Source organism: Panthera pardus, unplaced genomic scaffold, assembly GCF_024362965.1.
Source record: "Panthera pardus isolate Hobbes unplaced genomic scaffold, ASM2436296v1 HiC_scaffold_12, whole genome shotgun sequence".
Taxonomy (NCBI): Eukaryota; Metazoa; Chordata; class Mammalia; order Carnivora; family Felidae; genus Panthera; species Panthera pardus.
Genome location: NW_026526677.1, coordinates 14,609,502 through 14,627,563, shown reverse-complemented (window position 1 = coordinate 14,627,563; position 18,062 = coordinate 14,609,502). Strand labels below are relative to the sequence as shown.

Sequence of the window (18,062 nt, the reverse complement as noted above, 5' to 3'; positions counted from 1 at the left end):
GAAACCTACAATCCAAAATTATTTCAGAGTCAACAGTAAGTATAAATATCCGAGGACACCGTACCTGTATTTGACAGGCCAAAGCAGATTGTCTTCTATTAATAAAACCCATAGTGTGACTAGAAAAGGAAGTTTTCAGTGTATTGCTAACTAACTAATTAAAAATAGACAATGTAATTTATTATTTAGAAAGCTCTATATTACCATACACAGGGACATAAGTATACTTTCATAGGAAAATAGAAAATATAAATTCAACATGAATTACAATGACTATCTCTAGACTATTACCTATTTTTTTTTAATTTAAGAGACAGAGAGAGAGAGAGAGAGAGAGAGAGAGAGAGAATGCAAGTGGGGGAGAAGGCTAGAGGGAGAGAGAGAATCTTAAGCAGGCTCCATGCTCAGCATGGACACCAATATGGGGCTTGATCCCAAGACCTTGGGATGACGACCAGGGTGGAAATCAAGAGTCGGTGCTCAACTGACTGAGCCACCCAGGTGTCCTGCTAGACTACTGTCTTACAGGTTATTTTTTTCTCATGCATTTATTTTTTTTTTAATCTGTTTAGTGTTTATTTATTTTTGAGACAGAGAGACAGAGACAGAGCATGAGTGGGAGAGGGGCAGAGAGAGAGGGAGACACAGAATCTGAAACAGGCTCCAGGCTCTGAGCTGTCAGCACAGGGTCTGATGCAGGGCTCGAACCCATGAACCATGAGATCATGACCTGAGCTGACATCAGATGCTCAACCGACTGAGCCACCCAGGAGCTCCTTTTTCTCACACATTTCTGTATTTTACATCAATGTAAAGATATATAGAATCTTGTTTATTTTCCTTAAGCTTAATGTTGATAATGCAAACACCTCAGGGCTTCAGGAAAATAATACACAACCAAGATATCACATGGGACGTGTTACAACTAATTACTTGAATTACAGTCTGCAAGGCAGTACCTCAGTGACATTCTCTAGTCTCTGCATCCCTAAGGTCTTACTGGCATATATTTGTGACACAGTTTGGTGCCCGGATTTAATTTTCAGGTGTGATCTTATCTCTGTTATTTCTGAGTTGTCTTAATAAATTGGAAAAAAAACAAGTAACTATCTGAAACATTTAATGAAACATACTGTGGACTATTCTCGCTTTCAGCTCTGTTTCTATTAATTAAATACTTTGCAGGAACATTCCTGGAGTTCATTCAACCAAGTGAAGAATTCTTCCCTAAATGACTCACGCAAGCCTTTCTGCATTTAAGTGAGTTGATTTTGTTTTACTTTAGAAGGAAAATATGGAGTTCCAGTAATCTTTGCAGGAGACGAGCACGTGTGTAGGACAAAGTGCCCACAGACCACTTAGTTCTGTGTGCAAAGGGTTTGTGGTATTGTATTCTAATTCCTTCTTTCTTTCAAATGTTATTCATCCTGTTTTCCTTATTTTGTAGTCACTCTGCAGCCAGCAAGGCAACAAACATTTGGCAAATCCAGAATAACAATAATAAAAAAAAAATACAATCTCCAAAGAAGAAAGTAATAATAACAACCTTATTTTAAATGATAAGCTACAGCATATGGCACTCATCAGTTATAAACAGTAGAGTTTATAAAAAGGCAAGAAACAATGAGCAATGTCTCTAATAGTAGGTGGTAAAATAAAATATGACAATAGTGGGAATAAATTGGGAAAATAAACTATGGGCAAATGATCACCTATCATGTAACAGGTCTTCATAAGTCCGCCATGACTGAAGAAAAATGTGTCAGGTGGCAATGAGATTGAATTTCTAGATCCAAGAAGTTTTGGAAAAGCCAGCTGAACATTGTAAATTGCCTGCATTCACTTTTAAAATGTATTTGGAGTCTTAGAAGTCACTGGTTGTCAGGTTAAAGTAATCGTGGAAAATTATTCTCACAGTGTTGCACGGAATATTTCAAAGTGAAGGAATGCTCCTGGGGTATATGTCCATAATCTAGCTTTGCAGGGCTAAGACTTTTTAAGGGAGTGTCACAGTGGCTTTGCTGTGGGATCGGTCTTTGAGATATATCTTTCCTATAGGAACGAACACATGGGAAGCAGAGAAAGCAATAGTGTGTTAAGAAAACCTATAGCAGAATGGGGAAAATATAATTATGCATCTTAGATTAAATGCCCCAATGAAATTCTATAGCGTTTCTATTGTATGGATTCAGGAGGAAAGAATTTCTATATTGTATGTGCCCACCCATTGATAGATGTCCATACTTGGGCCTGATTTTTGTAACAATGTAAGGTTTTTGGAATCCTACCCATTACTCAAAATTTCATTAAATAAGAAAGCTGAATATCAAGTATGCATTGCACCATGCCTTGTAGCCTTGAATTCATTACCAAAGTATCTACATCCATTGTAGTGATTTAAATTTTATATTACAAATATTCTCATTTTACTGTTGAGAAAATGCCTCGTGGCAGCAAGTAATTTTCAAGAAATATCGTGTGTTGTTTGAGATGGGTCTTTGTCCTGACACTTGTCCTTGGAAGAGCTTTAAACTTAGTTCAAAACGACAGAATGCATTTTTCACTGCAGCTTGAGATTTATGCACACTGTCCAGTATTTTGAGAGTTTTCACTGTGTACCACCTACCTAGTTTCCACAATTGACCACACTGGAGAAAGAAGAGATTTTTGTTCAATATCGTTTTAACTGTCTTCCCTAGAAATGCAGCACATATTTTGCTGTGAACCTATCCCGATGAATAATATAATATGACATGAGGGATAATATTAAAAAAATTTCAAGATTAGTTCAACATAAGTGTGTAAGTTTAGGATACTTCTACAGCACAGCTGTAGCTGTGTTGAGAATATCGGATTACCAGGAGTAACAAGGGCATTGAAAGGGAGATGAGACAACCAAGAAAATCTTAAATTGACCATTTTGCATGAATGCTAGCATTTAAACTTTTTAAAACCAGTTAGGAGTTGATTTTCTCACAGTTTAAGGGGAGAGGCAGGTAAGAAAGTAAAGAAAGTCATGTAATTCTTTGCTTCTACTGTTGACCCTTGAACAAGATGGAAGTGACAGGCACCAACCTCCATGCAATCAAAAACCTACATATACCTCTTGACTTCCCAAAATTTAACTATTAATAGCCTAGTGTTGACTGGAAGCCTTCCTGATAACATACACAGTCGATTAGCACATATTTTGTATGTTGCCTGGTTTATGCTTGTATATATGTATGTGTGTTTTGCATTAAATATTGTATTCTTTCCATAAGGTAAGCTAGAGAAAAGAATTATTAAGACAAGTTGTAAGAAAGATAAAGTACTTTTACAGTACTATACTATATTTATTGGAAAAAAATAGCACGTAAGTGGGCTTGCACAGTTCGAACCCTTGTTCAAAGGTCAACTGTATTTTTACTAAGCTCAAATTCATGCAAAGAGAGTGGCTTATGAAGTCAGCTGCCTATGATAATACTGATTTTATTATCTGAAATAGAGCAAAGTCTAGTCTGTGCTTTATGTTCCTGTTTTAACCTTGGTTTTGATGACTCTAGTCACACAAAGTTTTTACTCACTGTGTAATTGTTACATAAGTCAATACTCACTTTTTAAATGTAACAGTGGAAGGAAGTCTACTATTTTCAGCAACACTCGTAAGAGACCCATTGAGCCTCTAAACTTGTCTTTTCTTCTCTTATGTATTTCAGATTCTGGAACTTACTTTCTGGATAAACTTTTATATTTTGTCCACAGGAATCAAGAAAACCAGAGTAGTAGAGTCACCTTCATTCTGTTGGGCTTCTCAGAATATCCAGAACTCCAGATGCCACTTTTCCTGGTATTCCTGACCATCTACACAGTCACTGTTCTTGGGAATCTGGGTATGATCATGATCATCAAGATCAATCCCAAACTCCACACCCCCATGTACTTTTTTCTCAGCCATTTATCTTTGGTTGATTTCTGTTACTCTACAGTAGTCACACCCAAACTATTAGAAAACTTGGTTGTGGAAGACAGAACCATCTCCTTCACAGGCTGCATCATGCAATTTTTCTTTGCGTGCATATTCGTGGTGACAGAAACCTTCATGTTGGCCGTGATGGCATATGACCGATTTGTGGCAGTTTGTAAGCCTCTTCTGTACACAGTTGTCATGTCTCAGAAGCTTTGTTCCTTGTTGGTGGGAGCATCATATTCTTGGAGTATAGCCTGCTCCTTAACATACACATACTTTTTGTTGACTTTATCCTTTTGTGGAACTAACTTCATAAACAACTTTGTCTGTGAGCATGCTGCCATTGTCTCTGTGTCCTGCTCTGATCCTTACATTAGCCAGAGGGTCATTTTAGTCTCTGCCACATTCAACGAAATAAGCAGCCTGGTGATCATTCTTCCCTCCTATGTTTCCATTTTTATCACCGTCATGAAGATGCCTTCCACTGGGGGGCGCCACAAGGCCTTCTCCACGTGTGCTTCTCACCTGACCGCTGTTACAATTTTCCATGGGACCATACTGTTTCTGTATTGTGTTCCCAACTCCAAAAGTTCATGGCTCATGGTCAAAGTAGCTTCTGTCTTTTACACTGTGGTCATTCCCATGCTGAACCCACTGATCTACAGCCTCAGGAACGAAGATGTGAAAGAGGCAGTCAAGACGTTAATTAATGTTAAATTATTCTTTGGTAAAATGTAAAGCCAGAAATATGAATTAGTCCTTTTTTTAGGGTACTGGTAAGACTTGTCCAATAGAAAATTAGTCAATAAGGGTATGATACACTTGTAATTGACAGTCCATACTCTGTTCACTCTAAAGTTTAGTGAAATAACTTTAAAATTACATATGATGTTAGGGATAAAAGATTAAACCAAGTGTTTGATTCATAAATTGAAATACAAAAGTGTCTGTGTCAGTATACATCATCATGTAATTGCTCAGACAAATTTCAGTTCAGTTTAAGTCATGGAAGTGTGGGATTTTTGAGATGGTCTGAAGAGTTATGGCTTATTACAAGGTAGTTTACTTCTTAATATAAAAACAGTACCTTAAAAGCTCTTCAACATAGGAGCTCCCGGGTGGCTCTGTCAGTGAAGCATCTGACTCTTGATTTCAGTTCAGGTCATGTTCTCATGGTTCCTGGGATGGAGGCCCATGTCGGGCTCTACACTGACATCATGGAACCTGCTTGGGATTCTCTCTCTCTCCCTCTCTCTCTGCCCCTCCCTTGCTCATGCTGTCTCTCTCTCTCTCTCTTAAGTTAAATAAACATTTAAAAAGCTTTTCAACATAAAACTCTAAGGTTCTAAAAACAAAAATTATATTTAATTCCACAAGAATCATCTTGGTACTGGAAGATTCCCTGAAAAATAAAAATAAATAAAAGTATATCTCCCTTAAAAGGTCCAGAATACAATGTAAATTATAACTGGCAGTATGAATAAATATAAAATATTTTCTATGTATGTCGTAGCACAAGAAACCAATATACATTTTGGAGATACATGCCCATCACTGTAGTTTTTCTCTTTGTGTCAATATAGTTGTACTTTTTTCATTTATTCAAAATTTTATTGTAATAGTACTAGGTACATTTTAGGTTGTAAGAAATAATTTAGAGAGATCCCAAGTAGTTTTTACCGATTTTCCCCTATGATCATATAATACAACAATCAGGATATTAATAATGACACAATGTACAGATCTTACTCAGGCATCAATTATTTATTGATGAAAAACAATCATAAATTCCAGAAGGATGCAACAATAGCAATCCTTTAGAACCGGTGAGTTGACGAAGGTACCTCGGCTGATAGCAGCTGGGTCACTTGAGCATCAATACTGAGCTAACCAGATCAGCTAACCTCAATCTACAGGCCTGTAGGTAGGTCATCTTTATTGGACTATTCCGTTAATGGTCTACGTTGTAAGTTGAGTCACAATAAAGTATGCATAAAGCAAAGGTATATTATAAGTGCCTGTTTGGGTCTCACCTGTTAACATGTTAGGAGTTAAAGCAAATCACATGGCTAAGCCCAAGGCCAAGGGGTGAGAAAGGTATCTACATCTTGTGGAACTGTTAAGTTATAAGTCAACAGGGTATATATAGGGAGAAGCAAAGAATCTGGCTCAAAATCTACTGAAGATTGACCAAAGCATTTGCCTCATTGAACGTATTCTTTGATAATGCCAGATAACTTTATGGCAGATAACAGATAACCCATGACTGTGGTAGGTTTCAGCCAAGTTTTCTAATAATCGACTGGTTATTGTATTGCTTTAAGCAAATGCCTGGGATTAAATATAATAACTCACATTTTCTTTGTTGTCTTAATCATGATTAAAGTTTATAAGCAAAGACTAGAGAGACATTCACGTGTGGTTGCTCTAATTCAACCACTTAAACATTACTTGTTTCTCTCCATTATTTAGAGTCTTATTTTCATATGGAAATTAAATTCTCTTTACCATAATGCTTTATGTGGAATCAGGTATCTTGTGTAAATTAGGGATATATAACAAAATTATAATCACTCATTGTTTATCATAGCAATAACAAAGGATTTACTTTAATTTTTATTTATTTTTTTTTTATTTTTATTTTTATTTTTTACTTTAATTTTTAATTGTTTGTCAACCAAGGGCCCTAAGTAAATGTTCCACCAGGTTCTTTCACTGTGTGCATGCCTCTGCGTGTGTGTGATCTTTTAAGAACACAAAAATAAGTTAGGAAGCTTGAGCGTGCTATCATGGAATATTTGGTATATTCAGTAAGGCTTCTAAGGTTAAAAACTAGAATATATAATTTTTAAATATTGATTTTGAAGTTATCCAAACTTTGGTAATTTAATTAGTTTTGTGTTTCTCAGTGGAAAACAAAATAAAAACAAGAAAAAGTGAAGAGCTGAAAAATCCTTTTAGAACATGATATTCTTTTATGTTGGTAAATGCTCTTACATATGCAGCTTATTTACACAAATGTAATGTAAAGTGGTTTTCAAAAAGCCTCACGTTGTACGTTCAGCCTGAAAGTAGACGTTCTAACAGTGAAGCTAAACACGTTAGATAATATATTAGTTCACTAGTGATTGTGTTATGTGATGGCTATGGGCTATTTTTTTTTCTACCCATGGATTTATATGCTACTCTTCCTTTAAAATTTTAGATGTAGTAGGCATAAATGTGACTTTCTTTCTGTCCAAGGCCTGTGACGTAACAGGTCCGTATTGAACACAATTTTCTTTCTTTCCTAATATGTGGCCTAGAAAATATTCCTAGAGGTACAGGAATAACATAGGTGGACTTAAAATATTAGCACTATGACCTTTCTGGCTGAACTAAAGAATACAGCTGGCTTTATAGCCAAGATGATGATTAACTAACATATCCTAGCCCCCAGCTGAAGGCAAGCATGTTCAGCATATAAGAAACAATAAGCCTTAATAGTTGAATGTAAAATATATATACGTGTGTGTGTGTGTGTGTGTGTGTGTATATATATATATATATATATATATACACACACATATACATATATATACATGTATATATATATACATGCATATACATATGTATATACATATATACATAGTAAATATACATATATAGTATAATATTAAGTGTTATATATATTATATATATATGTATATGTATATACATATATACATAGTATAATATTAAGTGTGTTTCTATATAAATTCATGTAGGAACAGATAAGCAAAATTAAGAGACTAAAAAAGCATATCATAGCAGCTATAAGTATGCTGGAGTCAATGGGATAGATAGGACTATAATTTTTCATGATTTTAATAAGTATAACCTCTATACAGAGGCACATTATTTTTTAAGATGTAAAGATCAGCATGTCAATGATTTAAAAGAAATTATAGTCTAAGCTGAGGAAGAGGAAGTTCCCTCTAATTATTTTGTTTGTAGCTCATTATAGCACACACTGTCAGGATTCCCTGAGGTCTGTGCCCCCAAGGTTAGGCACTTAGAATAAAACAAACACCATCATGGAGTATAGTTTCCAGGTCTATCTACTCCTGAAGGACATCTCTATGTTCCCTCCAAAATTTCTTGACAATTGCAAAAGTGGCATTTCTTGGGATCTTTATTGAATAAAATTTTGCAAGAAACATCAACTCTGATCAAAGAACTGAAACATTTAAACAAAACTTTCAGTTTTGAGACAGAAAGTATAGGCAGCTTATTAATAGTAGCAAGGAAGTCAATAAAAATGCATCGGGAAAATCTGGCTTTTGGTGAGTTGATTCAACCTAAGATTATCTTTTCATTCTGATGTGAGGGACATTGGAACCCAGCATGTTGTTGGCCGGAGCCACCTACGTGAGCTGAGTAACAGCAATTTCGACTTGGTTTATGTGTATATTCAACTGGCTGCATTCTACTTGCGTTATTCCCAGAACCGTTGTTCTGAGCTGGAAAGTTCGTCTCCAATTGCTAAGCTAAACACATTGTGTGGTTTGACAAGAAATGTTAAATGCAAGTCTTCTCCTAAAGAAGTGATACTCTTCACGGAAAAAGCTAAGGCGCACATGCAAACATGCACATACACACACATGCCCATAAATGTAGCAAACGTGCCAGGCACTACACATACATTGTGGTAATAGACGTGGAAAGAACATAGAAGAAGAGAAAAGGCATTTCTATTAACCAGCAGTTTTTTTGGAGGGGCTATGTGGTACTTCAGGAAATGGTGGCACAACGTACAACAACAAGGGTAGAGGTGCCATTTCAGAGGGATGAATGGTGGAAGATTAAGAGTTACAAATGCTTGTTTTTGTACAATAAGGATTTAAGGCCCCACTGTGAATGAAGCACTATGGTCATGGCAGACGATGTGGTCATATAGTGCCTGGAGATATTAAAGACATCTGGGCAGAAGTTTCGATTTGATTCACTTAGTATAAAATGCTCTCAAAAATGCTTACACCATTGCATTCCAGGCTAAGTGTGAGTGAACAAAAGTTAATCTCACAGACTGGACTCCAGTTGGAAATCTTATATACAGGTGAGAGGATAGTTGGTGATAGGAAAAATGAAGAGGGAGGGTGCACTTAGACTATTTCTCTCTTTTCACCTTTCCCTGATTGCCTTTCCCACAGTCACACATACGACACGGCAGAAGAGACAGAAAGAACCAGGCAGGGTTAGGAAAGCAAAGGAAAATGAAGATTCTGCGTTGCTGGATTAGAAATGGATACGACTGTGAATCCAAGACTCAGTGAAACATCTCAAATTAAAAAGAGTCCAGGAGATACAATTCTTTTTAAAATAGCTTTCCGAATATGCACCGCAAGAACGTTTAAAAACTTGGAACTTGTACTATTTTCATAGAGATTAATGGCAGTAGAAAATTAACATGGAAGGAAGCCGATATCTGTGGAGATCTTAACCAAGTGTAGGATTTGTTGGATATTTTAAGGTCATACGTCATTTAATATGTTCGCGCTCAACATTAAATGAGCTAGCGTGGTGTTACCATCCACATTTTGTAGATGAGAGTATTGAGGCTCATATGATTAAAGAATTTGTTAAAGTTGCTTATGTAATATACAACATAGGCTGAAACTGAACTAACATCTGTTTCCTAAATTCACGTTCTCTATAAAATAACATGATGTAAGGCTGTCTTTTCTCCACCCACTCAAATTAGCCCCTTCTCTGAATGGGGCTAATTTTCAAAAAAGTTGACAGTAGAATTTTATAAGAAAAGTTTCTGATATGAAAAGGTAAGTGAGATATTTTATTTTCCTTTTTCTGCACTGTGAACAAAGATATAGCTTCTTTATTCAATCCCAATCATACTCCTAGTACCAAGCTGAGTTAGTTAAAAACAATACCCTACTTAGTTTGACAAGCTTATCACCACAACATTACCTTAACAATTATTGCCTTTATGCATTTTTTTTGTACCTGTAGAATTGGTGAATTAATAAATCTACAATGGGAGCATGTTCCTCACAAGGGGTGTGGAATGGGCGAGGAAGTCTCACATTCATTATGAGTAACCTGGAACTCTTAACTCTTGAACTCCTTAAGACTTCCTGGCATTCTTTCCTGACCTTGAACTCCTCTAGGTCGTTAAGGCATCCTGGAATTCTCTCACTTAAAGTTTATGTGGGACACGTATTGAACACAACATGTGCACTCTTGAGAAGTGGCGGAGAAAGCATATTTACCAACAATTTAACAAATAGTCCAAGTAGTAATGAGAATGGAGTGGGCACTGGTGATTGGTGATATGAATGGAACCTGAAGACCTTCTGGGTGGACAGAGTGGCTCGAGTAAAGGCAAGAAGTAGTGAGATTAGCAGCAATTCAGTTAGACTAAAAGGCCACGCCAGGGGTGAAGAGAGAAGTAAGGAGTCAACAGTGCATGAAATTTAGTAATAAATGCACAATCCTCAAATTTGTACAAATGTTTCAAGTACACGTCTGAGATTTATTGCTTACTGGTAAATCCTGGACAAAGCTTGGCAGGGCAGTAAATTGACCTAACACAGTTCAAATATTTGAGTACAAATACCCAGGCTCTATCTATCTATCTATCTATCTATCTATCTATCTTTCTATCTATCATCTATCTATCTATATCTATATCTATACCTATCTATCTATATATCTATATCTATATCTATCTATATCTATATCTATATATTTAAAAACTTGGAACTCATACATATACATACATATATATACACATACACATATGTATACATATATAGCAAGTGCAGATTGCAGAGTCCATTGCCTTTTGGCACTCCATGATATCTCTGAAAAGATTAGTTTAGTTCTTAGTGTCAATATCAGCTCAAAGGGGTCCATGCTATACCTAGAATATTGACTAGGTTGTCTGAAATATTTAGAAACCCATGTGAGGAAGAAAATGGAAAAACAAAGCACAAACAATAAACCAACACTAACATTGTTTACCTAGAGAAGAAAAGAGCAAGAGATCTACCTTAATGTCTTCAAACATTTGAAAGTCTCTTTATAGAGAGGATTAGCTTCAAATCCTGTGAACTCCAGAGAGAGAGAAAGATCCATTTGGACTCTGAAAGCACTAGAAAATACGATAGGAGAAAACTACTTAGGATAAACATAGAATTGAGTATGATGGTTACTGCTTTGATAGTTTCGCTGACGAGTTTGAAGAGAGATCATTAGGTGTGAGGACAGGAGCTTTAATGTAAGGAAAGGGCAGTGGAAGTGTTACTAAAGAAGTCTGAACACAAGACATATGAAAATACTCAGAAATTCTTTGCCTTTCAACTGTACTAAGTCTTGTCTTATCTTGGTTTAGAGTCCTCACAAAGATCACTTATTCTTTAGTAGGTAGAATATGACTAACAATTTAGGGAGTCTTTCACTTGAACTAGACCAAGCTCTACAACTAAACCATGATGTATTGGGTTTATCTAGCCTTCTGGCAATAATAGCAGATTGTATCTCAGAATTCTTCACTTGCATGAATGTGACCCAATAAAAGCAATCTAAGTTCCTGAATTTAGAGAGGATTTTTGTTTAAATCAATACACATAACTACATATATGAAGTTCACAACAGGTAGACCCAATCTTCTATGTGATGGAGAATGTGACTGCATAGCTAATGCTCTGTTCCTGGATTAGTGGTAGATTTAATGATATGCTGTTGTGTGTTATAGACAAAGCTAAAGTTGTGCAGGTTCACAGATGTGTCCAAGATGGCAGGATCATGTTCATTATCTCTCCACATCCACTTCTAGAATCCGTTCTTTAGGATTTGACCTTGTGGAATTGGTAATATTTAAACTCCTGCTGTTTTACAGAAACCAAATGTTTATATTTCTTAATCTAACACATTTTTTTTTATTCTTCATTGACCACTACAGATAGACTTGCCACATTAGAACAAAGTTTTTGGTTGTTGTTGTAAGTGATACTTCTTTCTCAGTACCGTATTTTGTGTGTGTGTGTGTGTGTGTGTGTGTGTTATAATCACTAATAAATAAGCATATTTTTTTCATTTTAATACAATAAGCACTACAAACTGTATAGCCAACAGAAGAGGGTTGATGTGAAATTTTCAAGACTATATGCAAAATACTCCCTTAGAAAACAGTTATAAATCATTGAGTAGTTTGGGCCTTCAAAATGACCACATGGTGGGTATGTAATTGACAGAATATAGTCATCCATGGAATTTTTGACCAGACCACTTAAAGAAACTCTTAAGTCCTTGATAATGGGCTATATCTAGAATAGGGAAATACTCAATATAGCAATACAAAAATTGTGAAGGTCTGATGATACATTTTCCCCCAAAGATATTTACAGTTATGTTTTTCTTTATGCATTAAAAGTGTTTAATTTTCCCAACGTGGCTTCTGACATGATCATATGAGTACTATGATGTGCTCAGAGGTTTTTTTGTTTGTTTTTTTTTAAATTTTGCTATATGTGTCCTTTGTGCTCATATAATTATATTTTATCCTGGGATATTCAACGTTGTAAGGATCATATACATCTACAGGTTATTTATATAACTTAATACTACTGATTAGTCCCATTTTTTTTTCTTATTTTCCAGATGAGGAAACTAAAGTACTGAAGGATACAGCTAATTGCACATGATTAAAAAGTCAAGTAAGACTCCAAAGTGAAACAGAGCACTCATGTGTACGCACTGACCCCATTGCCTTCACTGGCTCGCATTGACCTGTCCTGACTTCCTTTTACTCTTCCTTCTCAAGTTCCGCTGCTCAATTCTCTTTTCTTCTCCTTTATTTTTTAAAATCAAGAACCATGGCACTGGATGAGGGAAATCAGAGCTCTGTGACTATATTTATCCTCCTGGGTTTCTCGGAGTACCCACACCTCCAGGCACCCCTCTTCCTCATGTTCTTGACCATCTACACAGTCACTCTGGTGGGAAACTTGGGCATCATTGCGGTTGTAAGGATCAACCCCAAACTCCACACACCCATGTACTTTTTCCTCAGTCATCTATCCTTTTTGGATATTTGTTATTCCAGTGTATTTACACCCAAACTGCTAGAGATCTTGGTCATGGAAGACAGAAGTATCTCCTTCAAAGCATGCATGGTGCAATTTTTTTTTGTTTGTGCGTTTGTGATTACAGAAATGTTCATGTTAGCGGTTATGGCCTATGACCGGTTTGTGGCTGTTTGCAACCCCTTGCTCTACACAGTGGCTATGTCTCGGAAACTCTGTGCCCTCTTGGTGGCTGGAACCTATTCATGGGGTGGAGTATGTTCCCTGACACTCACATACTCTCTTTTGGAACTGTCCTTCTGTGGTCCCAACATTATACATCACTTTGGCTGTGAGTATTCTGCCATCCTTTCTTTATCCTGCTCTGACCCCTCCTTTAGTCAGCGGATGTGTTTAGTCATTTCCACGTTCAATGAGGCGTGTAGCCTCCTGATTATCTTCGCCTCCTATATTTTTATAGTTGTCACCATAGTCAAGATGCCGTCTACTGGAGGACTCCAGAAAGCCTTCTCCACCTGTGCCTCCCACCTGACCACCATCACCATCTTCCATGGGATCATCCTTCTTCTCTACTGTGTGCCCAACTCCAAAAGCTCGTGGCTCCTGGTCAAAGTGGCCACTGTGTTTTTTACTGTCATGATCCCCATGTTGAACCCTCTTATTTACAGTCTTAGGAACAAAGATGTGAAAGACACAGCCAGAAAGTTAATTCATACCAAACTGCTTTCTCACTCAATGTAATTTGGATTCTTTTCTTTTCTTTTCTTTTCTTTTCTTTTATTTTAGAGACAAAGAGAGTTGTGGAAAGGGGCAGAGGGAGACAAAGAGAGAATCTTAAGCAAGTTCCATGCTTAGCATGGAGTCTGAAGTGGGACTCGATCCCACAACCCTGGGATCATGACCTAAGCCAAAACCAAGAGTTGGACACTCAACCGAGTGAGCCACCCAAGCGCCCTTAATTTTGATTTTTATACACATACACATACACAATTACTTTTAAATACTTTTCATATGTTGCACTAAGGGTTACTAATTTTTCTTCAAATAACTGGAGAAAATGTATTCAGATAATTAGTTCATTCATATACATCTGTGACATTAAATTTCACTGTGCTTTAAAAAATTGCTTACAGGTTAAAAGAAAAGAAAGAATGAAAATTCTTCTCAAGTTCCAACCCCAGAGGGTAGTGTGCCAAATAATGGTCCTCCAAAGAGGTTTTCATCCTAACTCTCAGAACCTGCAAAGATGTTGCCCTTCCCTTCTCCCTTTGTTCCTTCTCACCTTATTCTTCCCTTCTCATCCTTCCTCTTGAATCATGAAATATGACAAACACATAGAGAAGTAATTCTGAATAATTATCCCATGTGTTACTTTCTGTAAGAAAGTAAAGGCAGAGCATTATCAGCATTTTTCAAAATTTCCATAAGCACTTTCTCATCACTGCCTCTCCAGCACCTCTAGGAGCAAACTCCTTTGTGGAATTTGTGGTCTTCAAAGCTGCTTCTTTTTAGTTTAGCTACAACTCCTAAGAATAAGTCTGAGAGTATAAGTGCTAGCTTTCCCTCCTTTTGAAATTCACATAAATGAAATCTTAGAGTATATATTCCATTATGTCTGGCTGCTTTGGCTCAACATTTGTTTTAAGTGAATGTTTCAATTTATTAGCTGTAACCGTAGTTCATTTTTTCTTGTTGAAGAATGTCCCATAAAATAAATATGCCATCATTGGTGTATCTATACTATTAATGGCCTTTAGTTATTTCCTCTTCTTGGCTTTTATGGAAACGCTGCCATGAATGTTCTTGCACAGGCATTTGCACATAAGCAAGCACTTACTCTGTGGGATGTGCCTATGTGTGAAAGTTCTGGATCACAGAGAGCTGGTTTCTTCTCTTTTACTAGATCCAATCAAACAATTTTCCAAAGTCAGTGTACTAATTTACATTCCTCCTATATCGCGTGTGATTCTAATTATTGCCCATTCTTGCCAACATTTAATATGGTCACACTAGACATGTTAATATCTTCAAAGTTCATAGGTGAGTATTGGTATGTCATTTTGGTTATAATTTAAATTCCTCATAGTTTCAATGTGGTTGAATTTCTTTTAATAGGGTTATTAGTAGCCCTTTGGTTCTTTTTTCTTTGTAAGATGCCTATTTCGTTTTTTTGTCCATTTTCCTATTGGGTTGTATTTTATTATAAATATGTATTTCATTATGCATTTTAAATAAAAGTCCTTTTTTTTTTGGTAAAATTGCCATGACTATTTTCTCCTAAACTGTGCTCTCTATCCACTCTCTTGACGATGTATTGAGGGACACAGATTTCCTTATGTTTAATCAAACAGGGTTTATCAAACTGTGCTTCCAAGGTCCTATTCAAGATATATTTATTTCCTCTAAAATAATGAAGATATTCCCGTATTTTATGGGTTAAGTTGTCCTAAATTTAGTAAATTATTATGTCTTTTATATTATATTCTATTTACTCTTGGATTGTAGACTTTAATTTTCCTTTTACACTGACTTTTCAATGTATTTCTAAGATAAAACTGGAATTAAATTTTGGTGTGATATGAGAATCAGCTGATTTTGTATTTTTACTTGTGGATGCATATTTTCCCAGCAATATTTATTGAAAACCACTCCATTAGCACTGATCTATAGTGGCAGGTTTTTCATAATGTAAATGTCCCTATATGTACAGTATATAAATTTTCTACATGCTTCTCTGTTTTATAGTTACAACCATCCATAACTAATAAGATATGGTATCCAGTAAAGCCATTCCTGAAAATTTAGTTTTTTTTTCTTACAGGTTAAATGAGATTTATTTATTTATTTATTTATTATTTATTTATTTATTTAAGAGAGAGTCTCAGGGGAGAGAGGGAGAGGGAGAGAAGGAGAGAATCTTAAGCAGGCTCTACACTCACCACAGAGCCCAATGCAGAACTAGATCCTGGGATCATGACCTGAGCTGAAATCAAGAGGCAAACACTCAAGCAACTGAGACACCCAGGCTTCCCTAAAATCTTGCTTTCTATAGGTTTTTTGTATATTCCTCCTGCTTCCAGATTAACAAAGTTATCTGCTTCATTTGTCTGTGTTTTTGTGTGTATTTTGGGTTTTTGTGAGTAGATGTGGAATTTCATTAAGCTATTTTTTCTTCATCTGAGTTTCTTTAATATTTTCATATGGTAACTTACATTTTTTGAATTTTCTAATATCAACTCAAGTGATCTTTTCCCGAGAACATGAATTTAAAAGTTATAGAATAGAATATTTTTTTTCTATTAGTGGATCAGTTTGTGTCAATATTTTGTCTGTAATTTAAAATTCTGTGTTCATAATTGCTCTGCAATTTTCTTTTATTGCATTGTCCTTGTCAGTTTTGTACATCAAAGTTGTATTGGCCTCTCTAGATGAAATGGTAAGAATTTCTCCTTATTCAATTCAGTGAAAAATGTTCCTTAATAGAATTCACTGAAAAATAAGAGAATTTTTAACTGCATAGTAAAGTTTTAATTACTAATGCACTTTTTAAAATAGTGGTAAGAAAATTATAATCTCAATTTCTTCTTGAGTCAGTTTCATTGTTTTCTTTTTCCTTTTTCTAAGTTTTTAATTTAAATTCAAGCTGGTTAACATACAGTGTAGAATTGACTTCAGGAGAAGAATGTAGTGATTCATCACTTATATATAACACCCAGTGCTCATCCCGACAGGTGCCCATAAGATACCTAGGAATAAACCTAACCAAATAGGTAGAATATCTGTACCCTTAAAACTCTAGAAAGTTTATCAAAGAAATTGAAGAAGACACAAAGAAATGGAAAGACATCCCACGCTCATGGATAGGAGGAACAAATATTGTTAAGATGTTGATACTACTACCCAAAATAATCTACGCATTCAATGCAATCCCTATCTAAATAACACCAGCATTCTTCACAGGGCTAGAACAAATAATCCTAAAATTTGTATGAAACCAGAAAATATCCCAAATAGCAAAGTAATGTTGAGAAAGAAAACCAAAGCTGGAGGCCTCTCAATTTCAGACTTTAGGAGGTATTGCAAAGCTGTAATCATCAAGACAGTATGGTACTGGCACAAAATCAGACACATAGATCAATGGAACAGAATAGAAGACCCAGAAATGGACCCACAAATGTATGGCCAACTAATCTTTGACAAAGCAGGAAAGAATATCCACTGGAAAAAAGACAGTCTCTTCAGCAAGTGGTACTGGGAAAACTGGACAGCGACATGCGGAGGAATGAACCTGGACCACTTTCTTAAACCATATATTGTTTTCTTTTTCTTGGAGCTCACCCACTCATCATTGCCAAGTTTTCAAAGTTGGTGGCACAACTTTTTTCATAAAAGTTTTTTATAAAGTTGAAATGGTCTATAGTTATGATCAGTTTTCATTACTGACATTAGTTATTAGTGCCTTCTCTCCCTGTCTCTCTCTTTTGCTTGTTTAGATGTATGAGAGTTTAATATTATCAGGTTTCTCCAATTTTGGATTTGTTGATTGCTTCTATTTTATATTTGCTATTTATTAAATTCTTCTGTCTTTGCCTTTTAATTCTTTTTTCTTTCTTCAGATGCTTTCCTGCTGAAAATACCTGTGACTCTATCTGAAGGCTCTTTTTCTCCTGTTTCTGGGAGTGCCCTCAATCCATACATAGGCCAGTGTGAAAGTGCCAAACAGTGAACATCTACAGGAATAGCTTTCAACCAGTGGTAGTATATGGTAGTGAGAACATAAAGATCCCATCTTCTTCATTCCTTGAGGGGGAACAAGTCTAAATTAGGTTTTACACAGTCTTCTAGGGGCCCTCAGTGGGACTGACACCGAATTATCCACACAAATAACCTGTTCATTTTTGGGTTGTCTCTCTTCCTTACTTAGTTACTGGTGCTTCCTAAGATCATCTTCCAAACAAACTACTTGCATCCAAATCTTGTTTCAAGGTCTGCTACTGAGGAAATCAACCTTGGATAGAATGGAAAAAATCTTCGGAACATCTGTAAGA

The 18,062-nt window shown here is 36.0% G+C and overlaps 2 protein-coding genes across 3 annotated transcripts; both read left to right on the top strand.

The window, feature by feature from the left end:
* Nucleotides 1-3,335: 3,335 nt before the first annotated feature.
* On the top strand, nucleotides 3,336-4,687 carry LOC109245193 (olfactory receptor 5D13-like). Of its 2 annotated transcripts, XM_053899205.1 has the most exons (2): nucleotides 3,336-3,355; nucleotides 3,763-4,687. In XM_053899205.1, the coding sequence occupies exon 2, from the start codon at nucleotides 3,815-3,817 to the stop codon at nucleotides 4,685-4,687; it is 873 nt and encodes a 290-aa protein (XP_053755180.1). In that variant the 5' UTR covers nucleotides 3,336-3,355; nucleotides 3,763-3,814. The 2 variants fall into 2 exon arrangements, with proteins under 2 accessions (XP_053755180.1, XP_019268053.2); XM_019412508.2 differs by lacking the exon at nucleotides 3,336-3,355 and having other exon boundaries at nucleotides 3,743-4,687.
* Nucleotides 4,688-12,804: 8,117 nt separating this feature from the next.
* LOC109245286 (olfactory receptor 1165-like) lies at nucleotides 12,805-13,755 on the top strand. The gene has a single exon (XM_019412592.2). It carries the CDS (start codon nucleotides 12,805-12,807, stop codon nucleotides 13,753-13,755), a length of 951 nt encoding a protein of 316 aa, XP_019268137.2.
* Nucleotides 13,756-18,062: the final 4,307 nt, after the last annotated feature.

What these genes read in the sequence shown, in the direction of transcription:
- LOC109245193 (XM_053899205.1), top strand. Translation starts at nt 3,815, where the DNA reads ATGCCACTTTTCCTGGTATTCCTGACCATCTACACAGTCACTGTTCTT.
- LOC109245286 (XM_019412592.2), top strand. Translation starts at nt 12,805, where the DNA reads ATGGCACTGGATGAGGGAAATCAGAGCTCTGTGACTATATTTATCCTC.